Raw genomic sequence first — 19,520 nt, 5'->3', positions numbered from 1 at the left:
ATTTCTTGCCTGTTCAAGGATATGTCACTAGCAATTCTTCCCTACCTTTTTTGAAAAACATTTTAGTTTTTTGCTTTCTACCAGATCATTCCCATCAGCATGCTATTCTTTCTCTCTCTCTTTTTTTTTTTTTTTTTTGAGACAGACTTTCACTCTGTCGCCTAGGCTGGAGTGCAATGGTGCAATCTCAGCTCACTGCAACCTCCGCCTCCTGTGTTCAAGCGATTTTCCTGCCTTAGCCTCCTGAGTAGCTGGAATTACAGGCATGTGCCACCACGCCCAGCTAATTTTTGTGTTTTTAGTAGATATTGGCCAGGCTGGACTTGAACTCCTGACCTCAGGTGATCCACCCGCCTCGGCCTCCCAAAGTGCTGGGATTACAGGCGTGAGCCACTAAGCCCAGCTTTTTTTCTCGTCTGAAAAAAAATAAAGCCTGTATTAACCTCACTTGTACCTCCAGATACCACCCCTTTCTCTTTTCTCCTTTATAACAAAAATTCTCAAAACTTCTATGCTCATTGTCTTTAATTCCTGTTCTACTTTAAATCTATTCCAGCCAGACTCTTACCCACATCACTGCCAGAATTGTGCTTGTTAAGCTCACTAGTGACCTTCCCATTGTTAAATTCAGTGGTCAGTTCGCAGTTCTCATCTTAATCTGTTAATGGCATTTAGTAGAGTTGATCACTCATTTCTTCTCCTAAGGTCACTTTTCCTATTTGGCTTCCATGACACTGTGTTCTTTTTCTTTCCTGCTTCTCTGGAAGTTTCTTTTGAGTCATCTTTACAGATTTCTCTTCTCTCCAAATCTTAACATGGAAGTGCCATGGGACCTTATTTTCTTAGGGATCTCATCTCATTTGTAGTCTTGAGACTATAAATGTCTTCTAATGCTGATGATTCCTAATTTTATATCTTAAAACCACATATCACTGTTCTCTCTCTTAAAAAGATGGAGTCTCACTATGTTGCCCAAGCTGGTCTGTAACTCTTGGGCTCAAGTGATCCTCCCACCTCAGCCTCCCAAAGTGCTGGGATTATAGGCATGAGCCACTGCACCAGGCCATCTCTCTTCTCTAGACTCATATATCCATCTGTGCATTACACAACTCCACTTGGATATGTAAGAGTCATTTCCAACATGTCCCACACTTCAGCCCTAATATTCACTTCATAACTTACCATAGGTAAGTTATCTCCATTAATGACAACTCCATCCTTCGAAGTTTCAAAGGCCAAAAGCTTCCCCAACTTGCTACTTTCCAGACATACTGTCTTCATCATTATTTCATGAGTACATCAGGCATGTTCCTCCCTAAGGCCTTAGTCTTGGCTTTTTCTTTGCATGGAACATTCTTCCCTCTTATATTTGCGTGGCTCATTTTCTTACCTCCTTCATCTCTTTGCTTACGTACCACATACTTAGTAAGGCCAACCCTGACTAACCTATTTTAAATCACTACTGTTCCCCACATCTGTATCCAGAACTTCTGACCTAATTACCTGGCTCTAATATATTTTTTTATAGCATTTGCCACCTGCTAAAATGCTATATAATTTATTTATTATGTTTAATGTCTCTCATCTCCTACTGGAATATAAGCTTTTGAGCAAAGATTTTGTCTGTTTTGTTCAAGGATGTATCCACCAGTTCTTAGAACAGTTCCTGATGAAACATAAGAAACTCTCAATAAATACTTGTTGAATGAATGTTGCAAGAGCCAAATTAAAAACTTTTATTTCTGAATGTCTGTTTCCTTAATATAAGTTGAATAGAAGATATCTTCTATCCTTTCTTTCCATGATATATCTACCCAGAACATGCAACTTAATTCTTTATTTTTCTAAAACTAATAAAAAGAAGAGAAAAATAATTGATGGGGTGCTTTTCCACAGTTGAATACATGATTCCATCTTTATTTATTGAGCACCTATCATTATGTGTAGTATTGTGGTCACAAAGATGCAGTTTTGTTGAGAGGTAAAATAAAGTTAAAACCATTTGGAATTAGATAGCAGTGGTAGTTGCACAATGTTGTGAATGCACTAAATGCTGATGAATTATTCACTTTAAAATAGTAAATTTTATGTTATATGAATTTTGCTTCAGTAAGTTTATTTTTATTTATTTTTTTGTTTGTTTTTTGTTTTTGAGATGGAGTCTCGGTATGTCACCCAGGCCGAAGTGCAGTGGCGCGATCTCGGCTCACTGCAAGCTCCACTTCCCAGGTTCACGCCATTCTCCTGCCTCATCCTCCCAAGTAGCTGGGACTACAGGTGCCCACCATCACACCCGGCTAATTTTTTTGTATTTTTAGTAGAGACGGGGTTTCATCGTGTTAGCCAGGATGGTCTCAATCTCCTGACCTCGTGATCCGCCCGCCTCAGCCTCCCAAAGTGCTGGGATTATAGGTGTGAGCCACCACACCCGCCAAGTTTATTTTTTAATTGTAATATAACCATAAGAGATTAACTGAGATATGGCCTAGGATGGATTATATAGTATGGAGTGGAGAATGCCAAAAAAGTGTTTTACAGAGAAATTTATGCTTGGGCTGTATCTTAAGGGACAAATAAGGGCTCACGAGGAGAAAAAGAAGGGAAGGACATTCTGAGTGTATATAATGATACAAAGTCAAGAAACATATGTCTTTTTGGCAAACTGCAAAATATTCAGAGTTCATGGAACATAGTTTGCAAGAGGAAAAGTGATAGCTAGCAAGAACTAGGTAATGAAGAACCTTGAAGGCTATGATGAGGAATTTGGATTTTATTCCGGAAATGATCTGGACCAGGGAAAGGGTATTTAGCAAGGTAATGACATCATCAGATTTGCTTCTTAGAGAAGTAACTCTGTTGATTATATGGAAAATGAAGTGAAAGGGATTAGAAGCAAATAGATGAGTTACAAGATTGCTGCAGTAGACCAGGTGAGGAATAATGAAGGGATAAATTTATAAAACAGTTTACAAAAACAGTTTAATGCCCTCAGAGAGGTGTTTATGTTCTGCCATTATTATATGGGGAAAATTGAATTAAATCTCTAGGAAAAGAAAATGTGAAGCCATTGCTTTACATCACTTTACTTGAATAAGTTTGACTTTGTTAATTTCATTACATGAAAAGATTATAAATATATTTCTTGTGTAGGGACCAGAATATGCTGTCACCCTTCTACCTTTCATCCACACTTAAGAATTATAAAGAATGTGGGCCAGGCACGGCGGGTCACACCTGTAATCCCAGCACTTTGGGAGGCCGAGGCAGGTGGATCACGAGGTCAGGAGTTCGAGACCAGCCTGACCAATATGGTGAAACCCTGTCTCTACGAAAAATACAAAAATTAGCTGGACATGGCGTCGGGTGCCTGTAACCCCAGCTAGTCGGGAGGCTGAGGCAGGAGAAATCCTTTGAACTCGGGAGGTGGAGGTTGCAGTGAGTTGAGATCGCACCATTGCACTCCAGCCTGGGTGACTGGGTAAGACTTTGCCTCAAAAAAAAAAAAGAATTATAAAGAATTTAACTCTTATCCTTGGAATTTTGCATTGAATAATTTAGAATTTCTTAAAATGAGTTTAAGGAATTTCCTGCTAAAATTATCTAAAAAGGTGGTTTTAAACTTTAATTAAGTCATCATGGGGGTGTTTATTGCTGTGTTAAAAAATTAATTAAAAGGATTCTGTAAGGATTTAAACTGAATCCTTAGCCAGGCACTACTGGAATGTGGGAGGATTATATTAGTCTAGTATCACTCATGTATTAAGTCAGTGTGTGGGATCTTTTAATGCTTTCTCTTAACTCTACATGTTTCTTGTCAGAACTGGGGAAAAGTCTGTTTGAGGAGTATACATGGGAAGAGTATTAAATATTCCAATTACCAATCTGGCAATGTAGCAGAAGGGTAGATTGGGGCAGAATGCTGAAAGAGAAGCTTGCTGGGAGTGTCACCTTGAGAAATGACTTATTGGTTCAGTAAACTGCTTCATGCAAATTGTGCCAAATAGATATTGCTTATGTGCTATGAAATATACTTCCTTGCCTGGGTACCAGGAAAGGCCCCAACTGGCTTGATACCAGCCCAGTTCAAAGAGGGCACAGGAGGCCATTTAACTTTCATTTTGCTTGCAAGAGATGAGATCAAGTAAATTTGAGATTAAGGAGTTGAGGGAAATGGTAGAGAAGACAAACATGAACCCCTCTGAGGTACAGCCATTATAAAAATACAAAAGAAAGCTGAATTTATGAGTTTATTTCTTTTGGCAATAAGAGTCTATTAGGCAGGGTACATTTGACTCCATTTTTCTTAATGCAAACTCTACTTTCTATATTTAGAATGTTTAAGGCTGGATTCTGGTGTATAGGCAGCAAGGCATTTAAAATGACACTTTTAAATATTTTAAAACATTTTTCTTTTGAAAGTGTTTACACTCAGATATGTTGATGAAAATATCAGTCTTTGTGCAAATAGCTAAAAATTAACTGGTATTTATTCTGGGGTGAGCTACCTATGGCATATTTCTTTCAGAACCACTTTTAAATTATTCAATAGATATATAATATGCCCTTATATGTTATTCACTATGTTAGGAGTTACGAAGAACAAGACAGATCTTCTTTCCTCTTTCTCCCCCGTAACAAATTTAGTGGTAAAAATAAGACAATTTTAAAGTGACATTTGATAAATAACACAAGTAAATGGATAGAATAAGAGAAAGAAATCCATTTATTATAAAAAGAACCTTGGCCTAACTAAATATGTCATTAAGATGCCACTGGCAATAGGGAATTACCAAAGGGAGGCTTAATAAAAGAAGCAATTTGATCAAAGTTAGGTGTTATAAATATTAATCTGTAGGACGTATTGGAAGAGCAAGACACAGGAAAGAGAACAATTAGGAGACTGCCATTCCTTAGACCTAAAAGCTTGAGTGGCTTCTCAGTGCTTCCCATGCGTGGTCTGGTATTCCAGCCCTCCTAACATGTTCATAATATATTGTTCTATCCCTTTTTTCCCTCTTAAGAGGCTCTAGCCAAATTGGCCTACTCCCTATTCCAAAACAAAACAAAAAAGTCATATACTTACCAACTTCCTGGCTGATGTTATGCTTTTTCCTTTGCCTAAAATGGCCCCCATCTCCACCTATCATTCATTTATTTGTGAACTATTTTAAGGTTTGGGGATTTACTGGTAAAGTACAAGCTGTTAACTTAAGTGGAATTAGCTGCATAAATGAATAATTATAATTTAACACAGTAAGTATAATGACAGAGAAAGATGTGTTACCGGAGAACTAAATGGAAGTGTACCTTAACCTTCCCTTAGGGGACTGATAGAGGAGGAAGATTCCTGGGAAATGCAAAGCCTGTCCTAAGCCTCAGGATGATTAGGAGTTTACCTTGCAGATGTAGAATAGAAAAGAAAGAGGGAAAACATTTCAGGAAGAGAGAACAAAATAAGCCATAGCACTGAACTGCACAATAAGGAATGTATTAAAGAACTGCAAGCAATTTGGTATTTCTAGAATGAAGTCTAAAACTGAGCACAAAGACAAAGACAGTGGCTGGATTGTGGAAAATCTGGTGTACTATATTAGGGAGCTTGCACTTTATAGGATAGTAGTTTTTAAACCCTTTTTAAGCAGAAGGACACTTTCTTTGTAGAAACGCTTATGCAGAAGCCCTGTACAACAGATACACTGAAAATGATGTTCAGGTTGAAGCAGAGATACTTCCCCCTACCCCCACATACTTCCATACGCAAACACACCACCACTTCTTTGAAAACCACTGCTAGAGGCAAAGAACTTCTGAAGGGCTTTAAACCTCAGAATGACATGATCATATTTGCATTTTGGAACTATTATGATAACTATGTAAAGGACAGGTTTAAGGGGCAGAACGTCCCAGGCAGATACCAGTGAAGAAACTGTTGCAGGAGTTTAGTTAAGAGATAAATAGAGGCTTTTGGCACCAGCTATGACAGAATGACTGGTGCAAGACTGGCCCTCCCACTGTAAACTACAAAAAATAGGACACCACCCCCTCACTATCTGTCTGTCTGTCTGTCTATTGATCGATCGAAAGAGAGCATGGGTGTGCAACACAACTATTTTCAGGCATTGGACAATAGGCAGCCACTGTGGTGGTCGTCATTGCCCAGGTGTCTGCTGCATACTAATTCCCAACTGTGGTGCTGTAATCTGGAGGCCAGGCCAGCCAGAGTACAGTAGACTCACTGAGCTGAGGAGGCACAGAACAGAATTTTGCATCTGAAAGGGCTGGAACCTGCTGGGTAGGATACCAGAGAGTCTTTAGCTGGACTGCACATGTCCAGGGAAAGACTACATAAGTTTTCCAGAGAGAAACTGAAGTATTGAAAACAGAATAGAGATACTAGTGGTCATGTTGAGCAATGACAGAGATCTAACACTGCCAGTGAGAAATCTGTTTAAAACCTGACTACTCCAGGAATCCAGCTGAGATACCAGAAAGATCGTATCTCAAAGTTGTGGAAATTGAGGTTTATTAAAGCCAAATGATTTATTTATATCTTCACACTTAGTACTGGTAGCCAAGGACTAATAAGTGAATAATTAGAATTGGAGATACAGAGTATAGATCAGTGGTTCTCAACTTTGCATGTCTAGAATGTCTAGAGTGGTCTAAGCGTTGGCATTTTTTTTTCTCCCCCCAAAAAAAAAACAACCCAGGATACATGTGCAGAATGTGCAGGTTTGTTACATAGGTACACGTGTGCCATGGTGGTTTGCTGCACCTATTGACCTGTCCTCTAAGTTCCCTCTCCTCATCCCTCACTCCCCAGCGGTCTGTTCACCTCTCTGTGTCCATGTGTTCTTATTGTTCAACTCCCGTTTATGAGTGAGAACAGCATTGGTTTTTTTTTTTAAAGCTCCCATAGACGATTATAAGTTGCAGCCAAGGTTGAGAATGTCTGTTATACATGACACTTTGAGATGCTTATCCATGATAGGAAGGAGAGGAAACAACACCTTAAGGCAGTGGTTCGCAACCTTAGTGAGCATCAGAATTAGTCGGAGGCTTGTTAAAACACAGATTGCCGAGCTCTACCCTGAGTTTCTGATGCAGTAGGTCTGGGGTGGGGACTGAGAATGTGGTTTTCTAACAAGTTCCTGGGTTATGCTGTTTTGAGACCACTTGTTTTGAGAACCAGTGCCTTAAGGAAATAAGAAAGTTGAGGAATTGTTTTTTCTTTAAAGTACTGAAAAATCCTCTTAAGCATATAGTAGTCCTGAGCATCTTTTTAGCATTCTTTAGGAAAAGAAATAAGAAGAGCTTTCTGATGCTAGTTAGCGTAATCTTGATTTCCTGTACTTGACTATCTGTTTAATCTGTATGAGTTCAGATTGAAATCAACATTAATTTCCATATGATTCTAAACAATATGAAAGGCAGTTTTACAGAAAATATGTGTGTATGTATATATATATGTGTATATATATGTGTGTGTATATATATGTGTGTGTGTGTGTATATATATATGTAAAATATGTGCCACATTGCTTTTTGATTTTAATGGATGGTTTGGAATTAACAAAGAGGACAGGGAGCCAGAGATCTAGTTTGGCTTTGTTATTAACACATCTTAGATACCTGAGATATCACTTACTCCTTTTCTACTTTCTTCCTCTAAAATGGAATGAAATTAAAGTGCTCGGTTTTGTTTGTTTGTTTTTGAGAGACAGGGTCTCACTCTGTCACCCAGGCTGGAGTACAGTGATGTGTTCATAGCTCATAGTTCATAGTTCATGATGTGTTCATAGCTCATAGCTCACTTAGATTCCTGTGCTTAAGTGATCCTCTTGCCTCAACCTCCTGAGTAGCTGAGACTACAGGTGCATGCCACTACAACTGGCTGATTTTTATTTTTTATTTTTTTAAAGATGGGGGAATCTCACTTTGTTGCCCAGGGTCTTGAACTTTTGGCCTCAAGAGATTCTCCCACCTTGACCTCCCAAAGTGCTGCGATTACAGGTGGGAGCCCTACTGCACCTGGCCTTGATTTTTTTTTTTTTTTTTTTTTGGAGACAGAGTTTTGCTCTTGTTGCTCAGGCCAGAGTGCAGTGGCGCAGTCTCGGCTCACTGCATCCTCCACCTCCTGGGTTCAAGCAGTTCTCCTGCCTCAGCCTCCCAAGTAGCTGGAATTACAGGCATGCACCACCATGCCCAACTGATTTTTTGTATTTAGTAGAGATGGGGTTTCACCATGTTGGTCAGGCTGGTCTTGAACTCCTGAACTCAGGTGATCCACTCACTTCAGCCTCCCAAAGTGCTGGGATTTACAGACATGAGCCACTGCACCCAGCCAATTTTTTTTTTTTTTAGTTGAGGCAAAAGAAGATGAGAAGAAGCCCAGTACAAGGCCACAAAGGCAAAGAAGAAAAAAAAAGAAAGAAAATTTACTCTCATGTTATAGAACTTGGAAGATACATAATTTTTATGAGCAATTCAGTATAAACAAGTAAATATGAACTAGTAAAATAAATTACGACAATCACAGTGGAGAAAATTGCTCGTGTATAGCTGATTCTCTTAGCTATATGCTAAGATTTGTGTATTTCAGCTTGGGTCATTTGAAAGTACTTGAAATAGGATCTATCCAATTTTAAAGGAGTAGATCAGTATCTTTTTAAAAAATATTTTAGCTAAGAAGCAATCTGTAGTGTGGCTCATACCTGTAATCCCAGCACTTTGGGAGGCTGAGGCAGGTGGATCACCCGAGGTCAGGAGTTTGAGACCAGCCTGGCCAACATTGTAAAACCCTGTCTCTACTAAAAATAAAAAAAAAATTAGCTGGGCGTAGTGGTGGGCACCTGTAATCCCAGCTACTCGGGAGGCTGAGGCAGGAGAATCGCTTGAACTCGGGAGGCGGAGGTTGTAGTGAGCCAAAATCACACCATTGCACTCCAGCCTGAGCAACAAGAGCAAGACTCCATCTCAAAAAAGACAAAAAAAAAAAAAAAACACACACACACAAAAAAAAATTTAAGAAATGCAGTTTAGAATAAAGGTTACATTATGTTCTTTGTATCCTGAATGAGGAGTAAAATGCCCTAACCTTTAAAAGTGATACTTTGAATACAACCTTTTATCATATTTTAAGTTTTAATACTGGGAAATAAAGAGTCTACATTAAAACTTTGAGAAAATAATTGAGTGAATTTTAGGCCCAAATAAGAAATATTGTATTTATTCTCTCCTTTGATATAGCAGAGACAAAATATGTCCTCATAGAAGACATTCTTACTTTATCTGGATATGGCCTTTATAAATTTGCATAGAAAAAATATTTCCTCCTAAAACACCGTAAGAAACTACTACTTTTTTTCTGCATGGTTTAGACCTTTATTATTTAAAATAATAGGCATTTTTAGAACTATTATCAAATAGTTATGTTTATTTAGATTCAACTATTTCTTCAAAGAACCAGACTATTTTTTCCAAATTTACTTTCATTCTTCCCACTTTTAAGGCAGATACAAGATATGTTTTGCCTTTTTTAATAGGAGATAGTCATTTAAACCTATCAGTGATACTCTTTTAATTATTTAAGTAGAGATAATAAAATTTCCATCCTGAAAGGGACAGATGACTTAGATTACTGTTTGTGAAGTTTTATATTGCAGAGTACTTTTGGAAAAGTTCATGTCTTTATTGATGCTATTTTTTGGCCTTGGCCTATTTTTGTAATTTTACATTTCTTCTGCCCTTCAATTTCTCAATGTGCAAAGAGTAACCGTAGTTATGGTAATAAGGAAATGGGAGAATTGGGGGTCCTATAAGGAGTATGAAAATTTTAAGTGCCTATGGAGGCGTTAGGAATTTGCTCCTCGGATTCTCAGTAACAGAGAGACAGTTTTCCTTGCCATCATCTCCTTGACCCAAGTCACAGGAGTTGGATTACAGAAGCAAAGCAGAAGGCATGTACACTTAAGCCTATACCTGTCCTACTTTTGCTGGATCAATTGATGTGATACATGTCCATTATAATCATTTGGAGAAATAAATCATTCATTCCCCATCTCTTAAAAGGAGATAATAATAATGTCTCCCTCATAATGTCACACATATAAACTCATTAGACTTGCACATGTAAGAACTCAGTGTTTCATTATTGAAATATATTGAAAATAGTATTGGAGCTGTAATAAATTAGGAATTATGATTAATTATGACATACTTTGCCAAACTAGGATGTTACAATTCTTAATTCTGATAAAAGCTACTAGTAAAATCTCATTACTGAATACTTAGGATTACCAGAAAAAAAAAAACCCAAAACCAAAAAAAACCACAACTTTGAACCATCCCATTACTCTACGTTGATAACCTGCTTTGTAAGTCTTAAAATAGTTATTAGTATTAGAGATTTTTTTTACTTTTCATAGTTCTCATTCCACATATGCAAATAACCACTTTATATGTTTCTGAAATTATGTCCGAAAAAATGTTTATTAGGATTATAAAAACAATCTTACCTTTGGAAGAAAATATACCATTTTATGTTGGTATCTATACAAGTTTCCACTGAAAATGTGATTTATTAACTATGTCTAAGTGCTCAATTCTAAAATTGAAGAAAATTTGGGTGATTTTACTACCTTTAATGAAATCTTTTAAGATAATTTTGAGGCTAAATCTTTCTGATCAACTTTTATTTCCATTTATTTTATTTAACATTGGACAAAATTGGAGCTTGTGAACCAGTTTCTGATAGAGAAAAACATTTTATTTGTGTGGGTGTTTTGTTTTCTGAGCTCTAGGAGCAAGTACACACCTGGTTATGACTTGTACATACTTCATGTTAGCTAATTTACATACTCACCTTTCCTGATGTTTCAGTTTTCATTTTTCTGTTTTTTTGAGATGAAGTCTTGCTGTGTCACCAGACTGGAGTGCAGTGGTGCGATCTCAGCTCACTGCAACCTCTGCCTCCCAGTTTCAAGTGATTCTCCTGTCTCACCCTCCCAAGTAGCTGGGACTACAGGTGGGCGCCACCACGCCCAGCTAATTTTTGTATTTTTAGTAGAGACGGGGTTTCACCGTGTTGGCCAGGATGATCTCGATCTCTTGACCTCGTTATCCACCCACCTCGCCCTCCCAAAGTGCTGGGATTACAGGCGTGAGCCACTGCACCTGGCCCAGTTTTCTTTTTAAAGGAAAGCTTCCTGTGAAAGGGTTGGTAATATCTTACCATTGTATATACTTTATTTCTATATTTCTCCTACCTTACTCTTTGTTACACACTCCTGTCTTCTTTGACTAAAACCATTATTCAATCAGAATGTAGTTATGGTGAGTTCACTGTTAAGTTTTATCTTTTGCTTTTAATTAACTAGATACCTGTGGAAGGGGGACAGGAGCAGCAGACAGATGCCACCAAAGGGCGATGCCTGAGGAGAACTGTCAGTGTCCCTTCCGAGGGTCAGTTTCCCGAGTACCCACCAGAGGGCGCCACTAAACTGGGTAAGCTACTATGAAAAGGAAATAAATTCCTAGCTTTTATCCCATAATTTATGAACTTGTTATTGAGTAAAACAGAACATCCTGCATTTCCTGTTAAGTAAGTGCTTTGAAATCAATGGCACGTTAAGCGAGAGTTAGAGGTCATTAGAGAGTTCTGTTCTTTATAACCAACTGACAGCAAAGTTATTTTAAAGAGAAAGACTTCATGTGAGCACTAGTAAGGTTGCTGTTTAGTCCTAGGCAGATGGGATAATGTGTTGCTTCTGGGTTTATTGCTCAGCTGTAGATTTTGAGAGAGTATTTGGTGATCTTGTTGAAGCACTGAGGTTCATAAGGGAGCAGTATGTGTTGGAACTTAGTATTAAGTGGTTTAGATGTATCTTGTTCAGGTAGCTATTGGTGTTGTCTTATACAATGTAATATTAGATCAGACTAATTTAGCTAAGTTAATCTTGCATGTCTCATAAAAGTCATATGCTGGACTATGGTTGGAGTGGGTGACAAAAGGGAGAAATCCTACTTCCATTTTTCCAGTAAGGTTACTAAAGAAACCTTACTTCCATTGTTATATACTAAAGGAGTTAATGTCAATATCAAAGCAGCTAGCTCTTCTCCCATTCCCCACCAAATGTATTCTGTTAAATGTTTTCATTTTTAATAATGGGTATTTAAATAATCAGACTGGTCAGGTAATTTTAAAAGAACATGATTAAGATTAAATAGAATAATGAAGCAATTTGAAAAGTAGGAATTGTTTTGGTGCTTTATATTGTTGTGTTATTATTTGCTTAGTGACCCATAGACTTTTGACATTTGTTAAGTAGATAGAATCATTTATTGTCTCTATGGTGATCAATATGGATAATTCTGTAATTTTGGTTGTGTTTTCTAAAATCATGGTTTGGTTTGGGATTTTGGAGGGGGTTGCCTTTTTCTTCATTTCTAAGTGGAACCCAGAGCTTTTGCCTGGAATTTGAATCCTTTTGGGCAGAATTTGAATCTTTTATTTTTCTTTTTATTGTGTAATAGTTGTTGCTTTCCTAGAAATTAGTTGAGTTAGCAAGTACTTTTTTCCAAGGAGCCACCTTGGAGAAGTCAGATTTTTCTCTCGTCTTATTTCCACTATACTTCTTTAACATGTGTTGAAACCAGTTTAGGTGTGGGCCTAAATTCTACTAAAAACCTGTCTGGGTGTAACAATTTTAAAGCCTGTTTATATTTCACATCCAACTTCTATGTAAATTGAACTGGCTTAGAGTCACCTTCTTTCGGTTCCTTTGCTTGCATTATTTGCAATGATATGTTGGCTGTTGTCTCTTTTTTTTTTCTTCTGAGACAGAGTCTTGCTCTGTTGCCCAGACTGGAGTGCAATGGCGCAATCTTGGCTCACTGCAGCCTCCACCTACTTGGTTCAAGCAATTCTCCTGCCTCAGCCTCCCGAGCAGCTGGGATTACAAGCATGCACCACCATGCTTGGCTAATTTTTGTATTTTTAAGAGACGGGGTTTCGCCATGTTGGCCAGGCTGGTCTCGAACTCCCGACCACCGATGATCTACCCTCCTCGGCCTCCCAAAGTGCTAGGAATAAAGCTTGAACCACTGCGCCCAGCCTGACTATTGTCTTTACCAATTTTCTAGGAACCTTTTGCTCTTCAAGCTTTGACCCATAAAAGTCAATAGATTTTGAGGAAGTAGAACTATAGTCTCAAGAATTATTGCAATGTTATAGAAGAGAGAACTATATAGGAAATTGTTAAATATCTACAGTGTTTGAAGTACTGGCCCCAAAAACAAACTAAAGGTGACAAAAGTGTCTGGTCTAGAGCCAGTCCTTATCTTTTGTGCTTAACAAGAAGTCCAGTAGCCATTCTGACTCATGGACAGTCCATGAGCAAATGTCGTAAATTTGTACTAAAAGGTATCCTCGTAAATATTATAGGGAAAAACACTACTTCTAGAGCCATTCTTCCTTACATGCCAGTCTAATCTTGAATTAGATAATTGTTCTTTTTTTTATTGTTATCTCCAAGTAATTTGTCTTTAGCCAAAATTTCTGCTGTCGGGTATTTCATTGAATAATTGCTGTGTATGTAACATTCTATGCCAGTCACTAAGAGTGAAAAGAGGTGTAAGATTTCTGCTCTTAGAACATTTTTTATGTAGTTAGCAAGATAGGATGAATATACATAGAAACTAAAATATAAGTTACTGTACAAAAATGGATTCTATGTCTATATACCAGCAATAAACAGAAAACGAAAAAAATTAAATATCCTGTTTAATATAGCATCATGATAACAAATTTCTAGGGGAAAAGATCTAATAAGAGACGTGAAAGACTTCTACATAGAGAACTTTAAAATATAAAAGAAAAAAAGATTTAAATAAACAAATGGAGGGCTAAATACCATGATGATGGTTTAGAAGACTTAATATAATGTCATTTCTCTTTAAGATCAAAATTTCAATGAATTTCAAAATTTCTGTCCCCCATCCTTACCACCACATACACATATACAAATTGGCAAGTTGATTCTAAAATTCATCTCGAAATGCCATAGACCAAGTATAGCCACGGCAGAAGAAAACAAGGTGAGAAGACTTAATTTGCTAGTATCAAGATCTGTTTAAAAAGTATAATAGGCCGGGCGCAGTGGCTCACGCCTATAATCCCAGCACTTTGGGAGGCCAAGGTGGGCAGATCACGAGGTCAGGAGTTCAAGACCAGCCTGATCAATATGGTGAAACCCTGTCTCTACTAAAAGTAGAAAAAATTAGCTGAGTGTGGTGGCATGTGCCTGTAGCCCCAGCTACTCAGGAGGCTGAGGCAGGAGAATCACTTGAACCCGGGAGGTGGAGGTTGCAGTGAGCCGAGACTGAGCCACTGCACTCCAGCCTGGGAGACAGAGCGAGACTCCGTCTCAAAAAAAAAAAACAAAGTATAATAATGTGTTGGTGGAAAATAAACAAATAGAATAGTGAAATAGAATAGAGAGTCCTGAAGTTATCCCATATATATAAGGACATTTGGTGTGACATTTCCCTCACAGCAGTGAGGGAAGACAGTCTTTTTAGTCATTGGTGCTGGGTCAATAACATATCTTTTTGGAGCAGGTTGGGAATGAGGAGGAATTGACCTATAAGGTAGTGACCTTATAACCATGCACAAAATCAATTCCAAGATCTGAACAAGAGAGATAATACAGTAAAACTTCTAGAAATAGTGTAGGATATTTTCATGATCTTGGATAAAGAAAGATTTCTTAAGTCAGGAGTGTCCAATCTTTTGGCTTTCCTGGGCCATATCAGAAGAATTGTCTGGGACCACACCCAAAGTGCACTAACACTAACGATAGCTGATGAGCTTAAAAAAAAAAAAAAAAAAAAAAAAAGGTTCATGCAAAAATCTCATAATGTTTTAAGAAAGTTTAAGAATTTGTGTTGGGCTGCATTCAGAACCATCCTAGGCTGCATGCAGCCCATGGACCGTGAGTTGGATAAGTTTGTCTTAAACAATACAAAAAACACAAATCGTAATGGAAATAATTGATACATTGGATTATATTAAGATTAAGAATTCTGTCAATCAATACATCATTAAGAGAGTGAAAAGGCAAACCACAGAGTAGAATAATATATTTGCAACACCTATAATGAACAAAGGGCTTTTGTCTAGTATATATAAATGCTTCCTTGTAGAAAATGAGCAAGAGGCTTGAACAGATATTTTAATGAAGAGTTCACTGAAGAACAGACACAAAATAGTACATCCTGTGTGATTCCATTTATGTCAAGTTCCAAAACCGTTAAAAACTAATCTATGGTGTTAGTTATTAGGATGGTGGTTACTTTTGGGGAGGAGGCATGAATAGTGATTGGGAGGAATATAAAGGTGGGTTCTGGAGTGCCAGTAGTGTTCTCTTTGTTGACTTGGGTAGGAATTACACAGGTGTGTTCACTTTGTGATAATTCATTGAGCATATATGTGTTATACTTAAAGAAAATTTTAAAAAGACAAAGAAAAACAAGCTAAATTGTGCTGTCACATAAGTGGTCTATACTATTACAAAGTACATAGTAAGGAGGATTAAGAACTGTATAGCCAACTCTGTTGTATGCTACCAAAAGGGCCACTAGGATGAGGACTAACGAAAATCATTAGGCCAGGTGTGATGGCTCACACCTATAATCCCAGCACTTTGGGAGGCTGAAGCCAGAGGATCACTTATGTCTAGGAGTATGAGACCAGCCTAGACAACATAGTGAGACCCTATCTCTACAAAATAAAAAAATTAGCCAGGCATGGTGGCACACATCTATAGTCTCAGCTACTCTGAAGGCTGAAGTGGGAGAATCTCTTGAGCCTGGGAGGTTGAGGCTACAGTGAGTTGAGATCACACCACTGCACTCTAGCCTAGGCGACAGAGTGAGACTTTGTGTCAAAAACAAAACAAAACGAAAACCACACATTAGATTTAGTGACATTAAGGTTCTTGGTAAGTTTAGGAACTGCAGTTTTAATGGTATGTGGCAGCAGAAGCCTTACTGAAATGAGTTGAGAAGATAGTGTGATAAGGAAACCAAAACAGCAAATGGAGACAATTCTTTTTAAACATTTGCCTGTGGAAAAACTGAAAGCCTTTTCTCTTAGATCTGGAACACGACAAGGATGCGCACTTTTACCACTCTTACTCGTTATAGTACTGGAGGTCCTAGCTAGAGCAGTCAGACAAGAGAAGGAAATAAAGGGCATCCAAATTAGAAAGGAAGAAGCCAACTTATTCTTATTTGCAGATGATACGATCTTATATTTGGAGAAACCTAAAGACTCCACTAAAAAACTATTAGGACTGATAAACAAATTCAGTAAAGTTGCAGGATACAAAATCAGCATACAAAAATCAGTGGCATTTCTGTATATTAACAGTGAACAATCTGAAAAAAGAAATTTAAAAAGTAATCCCATTTACAAGAGCCACAAGTAAAATGAAGTACCTAGGAATTAACCAAAGAAGTATCACTACAATGAAAACCATAAAATACTGATGAAAGAAATTGAAGAGGATGGCAAAAAAGGGAAAGATATTTCATGTTCATGGGTTGGAAGAATCAATATTGTTATGATGTCCATACTGCACAAAGCAGTCGACAAATCCAGTGCAATTCCTATCAAAATGCCAATGACATTCTTCACAGAAATAGAAAAAACAATACTAAAATTTATATGGAATCACAAAAGACCCTGAATAGCCAGTCATTCTGAGCAAAAGGAACAAAACTAGAGGAATCACATTACCTGAGTTCAAATTACAGTACAGAGCTATAGTAACCAAAATAGCATGGCACAGGCAGAAAAACAGACACATAGACCAGTGGAACAGAATAGAGAACCCAGAAACAAATCCACACACCTACAGTGAACTCAGAATTTGCTTAATGGATTGGATGTGGAAAGTGAGAAATAGAAGATTCAAGAATGTTGGCTAGAACAGCTACAGGAATGAAGTTACTATTGTTTAAAGTGGGAAGACTGTGGGAGAAACTAGTTTGAAAGTGTGATTGACCAGCAGCTCAATTTTTGCACATGTTAAGTTTGAGGGTATTATTAGACACTCAAGTAGAAATTTGTTGGATATCTCAATTTGGAAATAAAGGGAAAGGTACAGACTAGAGATACAAATTGCAAGCCTTTAACAAATAGATGATGTTTAAAACCCTGAGATTTAATGACATTCCTATTAGAATGTATGAAAGAAGAAATGCAAAGACTAAGCCCTGGGACAACATTTAGAGGTTAGGAAGATGAGGAAGCACTAGCAAAGGAAGAACTAAAGAGGAAAGATGAAAATCCAGAATTGTTTCCAAATAAGCAAATTGAGACAAATGTGTATGAGGAAGAAGGGAGTGCTTAAGCACAGAATTTACTTCTTATTGACAAGACTTCTCAGACTGTTGCATTCGGCAGTTTACAGTTACCAAGGATACTAAATTTGACATAGATTTTGATTCATCAAATTTTTTTCCACTGAAAATGAGATGTTTTCTTAAGCACGTGTGCATCATGTCTAAAGTACCCACTTCCAGATTTAGAAAACCTAGGAAAAAACTATTTTCCCCTAGTAACAGTATCCAGATTTTAATTTATTCATCAAAAGATTATCTAAATTCAAACCATACAAAGCATGACTTGCTGAATTTTCAAGAGGAGGTAGTAGAGTTCTTTGTATACAAATAATACTGGAAGGCATATTAGTTGACCCTGTGAACTAGAATTAGTAAGTAGTCATTTTCAATGTCAGTGTAACCTACAAATTCAACTTCTTTTTAAAAAACCAAAGCTATCAAATATCTTGCAAGAACTCTGAGAAAGGGGAAAAGTGAAAGCTGAAGAGTGGACATTTTTGTGAACTGTGCATTTATGGAAGAAAATTTATCTCTGTTATTGCATGTTGCTTACTGCTTGGCTGGTGGATAGCACAAGGTGAATTTGGAACTGTCTCCAATCTCTTTGTTGTATTTCTTTGACATTCCGGTAAAGTTCATGTTTTCATGCCCAAATGGGCAAACTACAGCATGAGCCTGAAATGAGCAAGGATGGTTGTTTGCATGTAACATAATAAACATGTTCATAAAGCTGGTTTAATTAGAAAATGCCAAACATTCAAAAGTCCGAGGCTTTCTCAGTCCTCAAACAGAAAGTTCAGATTGAACTGGTAAATTCAAATCCAAACATTTAGTAACTCAAGGCTGCAGAGATCTCATGCCTCTATTTTAACATATTATAATAAAATATTAAAGTTATCCCATCATCTTACAGAATGTCTGGATTTTTATAAAAACTGTGCCTGTGATAGTAAATTTGTTTTATTATCCTAGAGTCCTCAAAAACCCATAAACATTTGGTAAATATATTTAAAATTATAATTTAACATAGTATGCCTCTGATATATTCTAGCAAGCCTTAGGAAAGAGTGTATCAAAGGTCTTTTAGAGTCAAAGCTAGCTATCTAAAATTTTTATGTTTATATACGTGAAGACCAAGAAAGGAAATTAAGTTGGAAAACTCTGAGGAAAAGCCAACCTTTTACTTTATACCATCTTTTCCTAAGTTTATTGACCTCTAAGTGACCAAAAACTTGAGAAAACTTTGAAGAAAATTAATATTAAAGTAGAATATGTTCTCTAGGGTATTTATAAAAATATTATAAAGGATAAAGCTTTTGATCAAAATTAATAAAGGATATTGATTATTCAAACATTAGCTTGCTTTTTTTTTTTTTTTTTTTTGAGACAGGGTCTCACTCTGTTGCCCAGGCTAGATTACAGTGGCGTGGTGTAATCATGACTCACTGCAGCCTCAACTTCCCAGGCTCAACTGATTCTCCCACCTCCACCTGCCAAGCAACTGGTACTACAGGCATTCACCACCATGCCTGGCTATTTTTTTTTTTTAATTTATTCTAGAGACAGGGTGTCACTATGTTGCTCATGCTGAGAAACCTTGGTTTAAACCCTGGCCCTTTCTGTTAGACTAAATTAGCCTCAGTTCTAACTTTATTTGTAAATTAGTGAGGACTCTGTTTTTATTCCCAAGACATTGTTAGAAATATCTAGATAATTTATGAAATATTTTCAAGATGCTAGAAAACTACTGGATGGTAATAGCATTGGTAGACAGGATATGTGAGTAATGAAGATTTAATATTATAAGAGATATATTCTTTCCTTTTTAAAATAGAGTAAAAATGCTGATAAATAATGTCTGTGTATGGTAGTACTCAATATTTAGATTGGCTATTAAATTAATGTGTGTATTTACTTAACCAACAGAAGCAGACCTTGAACTTTATGGTGATATATTAATACATATAAAGATCAAAATCTTTATAAAAAATAATATCCTGGTATTTCTAGCTCTGAAAGTTGGAGCTCAAGGGATAATGGCAGCCACTGATTTTCTTTGAAATTTCCTTAAAATGTCATATCTTGTTCCTCTCCTGTAAAATAAGATTATT

General features: G+C 37.1%; 1 protein-coding gene across 4 annotated transcripts in view; it reads left to right on the top strand.

Annotated features, from left to right (window-relative positions):
* RASAL2 (RAS protein activator like 2) overlaps positions 1-19,520 on the top strand; it is a 383,167-nt gene that overhangs the window by 198,419 nt on the left and 165,228 nt on the right. For all 4 annotated transcript variants that reach the window (XM_054461346.2, XM_054461278.2, XM_054461199.2 and 1 more), the window contains exon 3: positions 11,379-11,505. In XM_054461346.2, coding sequence (XP_054317321.1) covers positions 11,379-11,505 — 127 coding nt within the window. The remainder of the gene's footprint in view (positions 1-11,378; positions 11,506-19,520) is intronic.

The sequence above is a fragment of the Pongo pygmaeus genome, chromosome 1 (genome assembly GCF_028885625.2).
Source record: "Pongo pygmaeus isolate AG05252 chromosome 1, NHGRI_mPonPyg2-v2.0_pri, whole genome shotgun sequence".
In the NCBI taxonomy this organism is placed as follows: Eukaryota; Metazoa; Chordata; class Mammalia; order Primates; family Hominidae; genus Pongo; species Pongo pygmaeus.
Note: the sequence above shows the minus strand (reverse complement) of the source record. Positions and strands in the feature narration are given on the sequence as shown.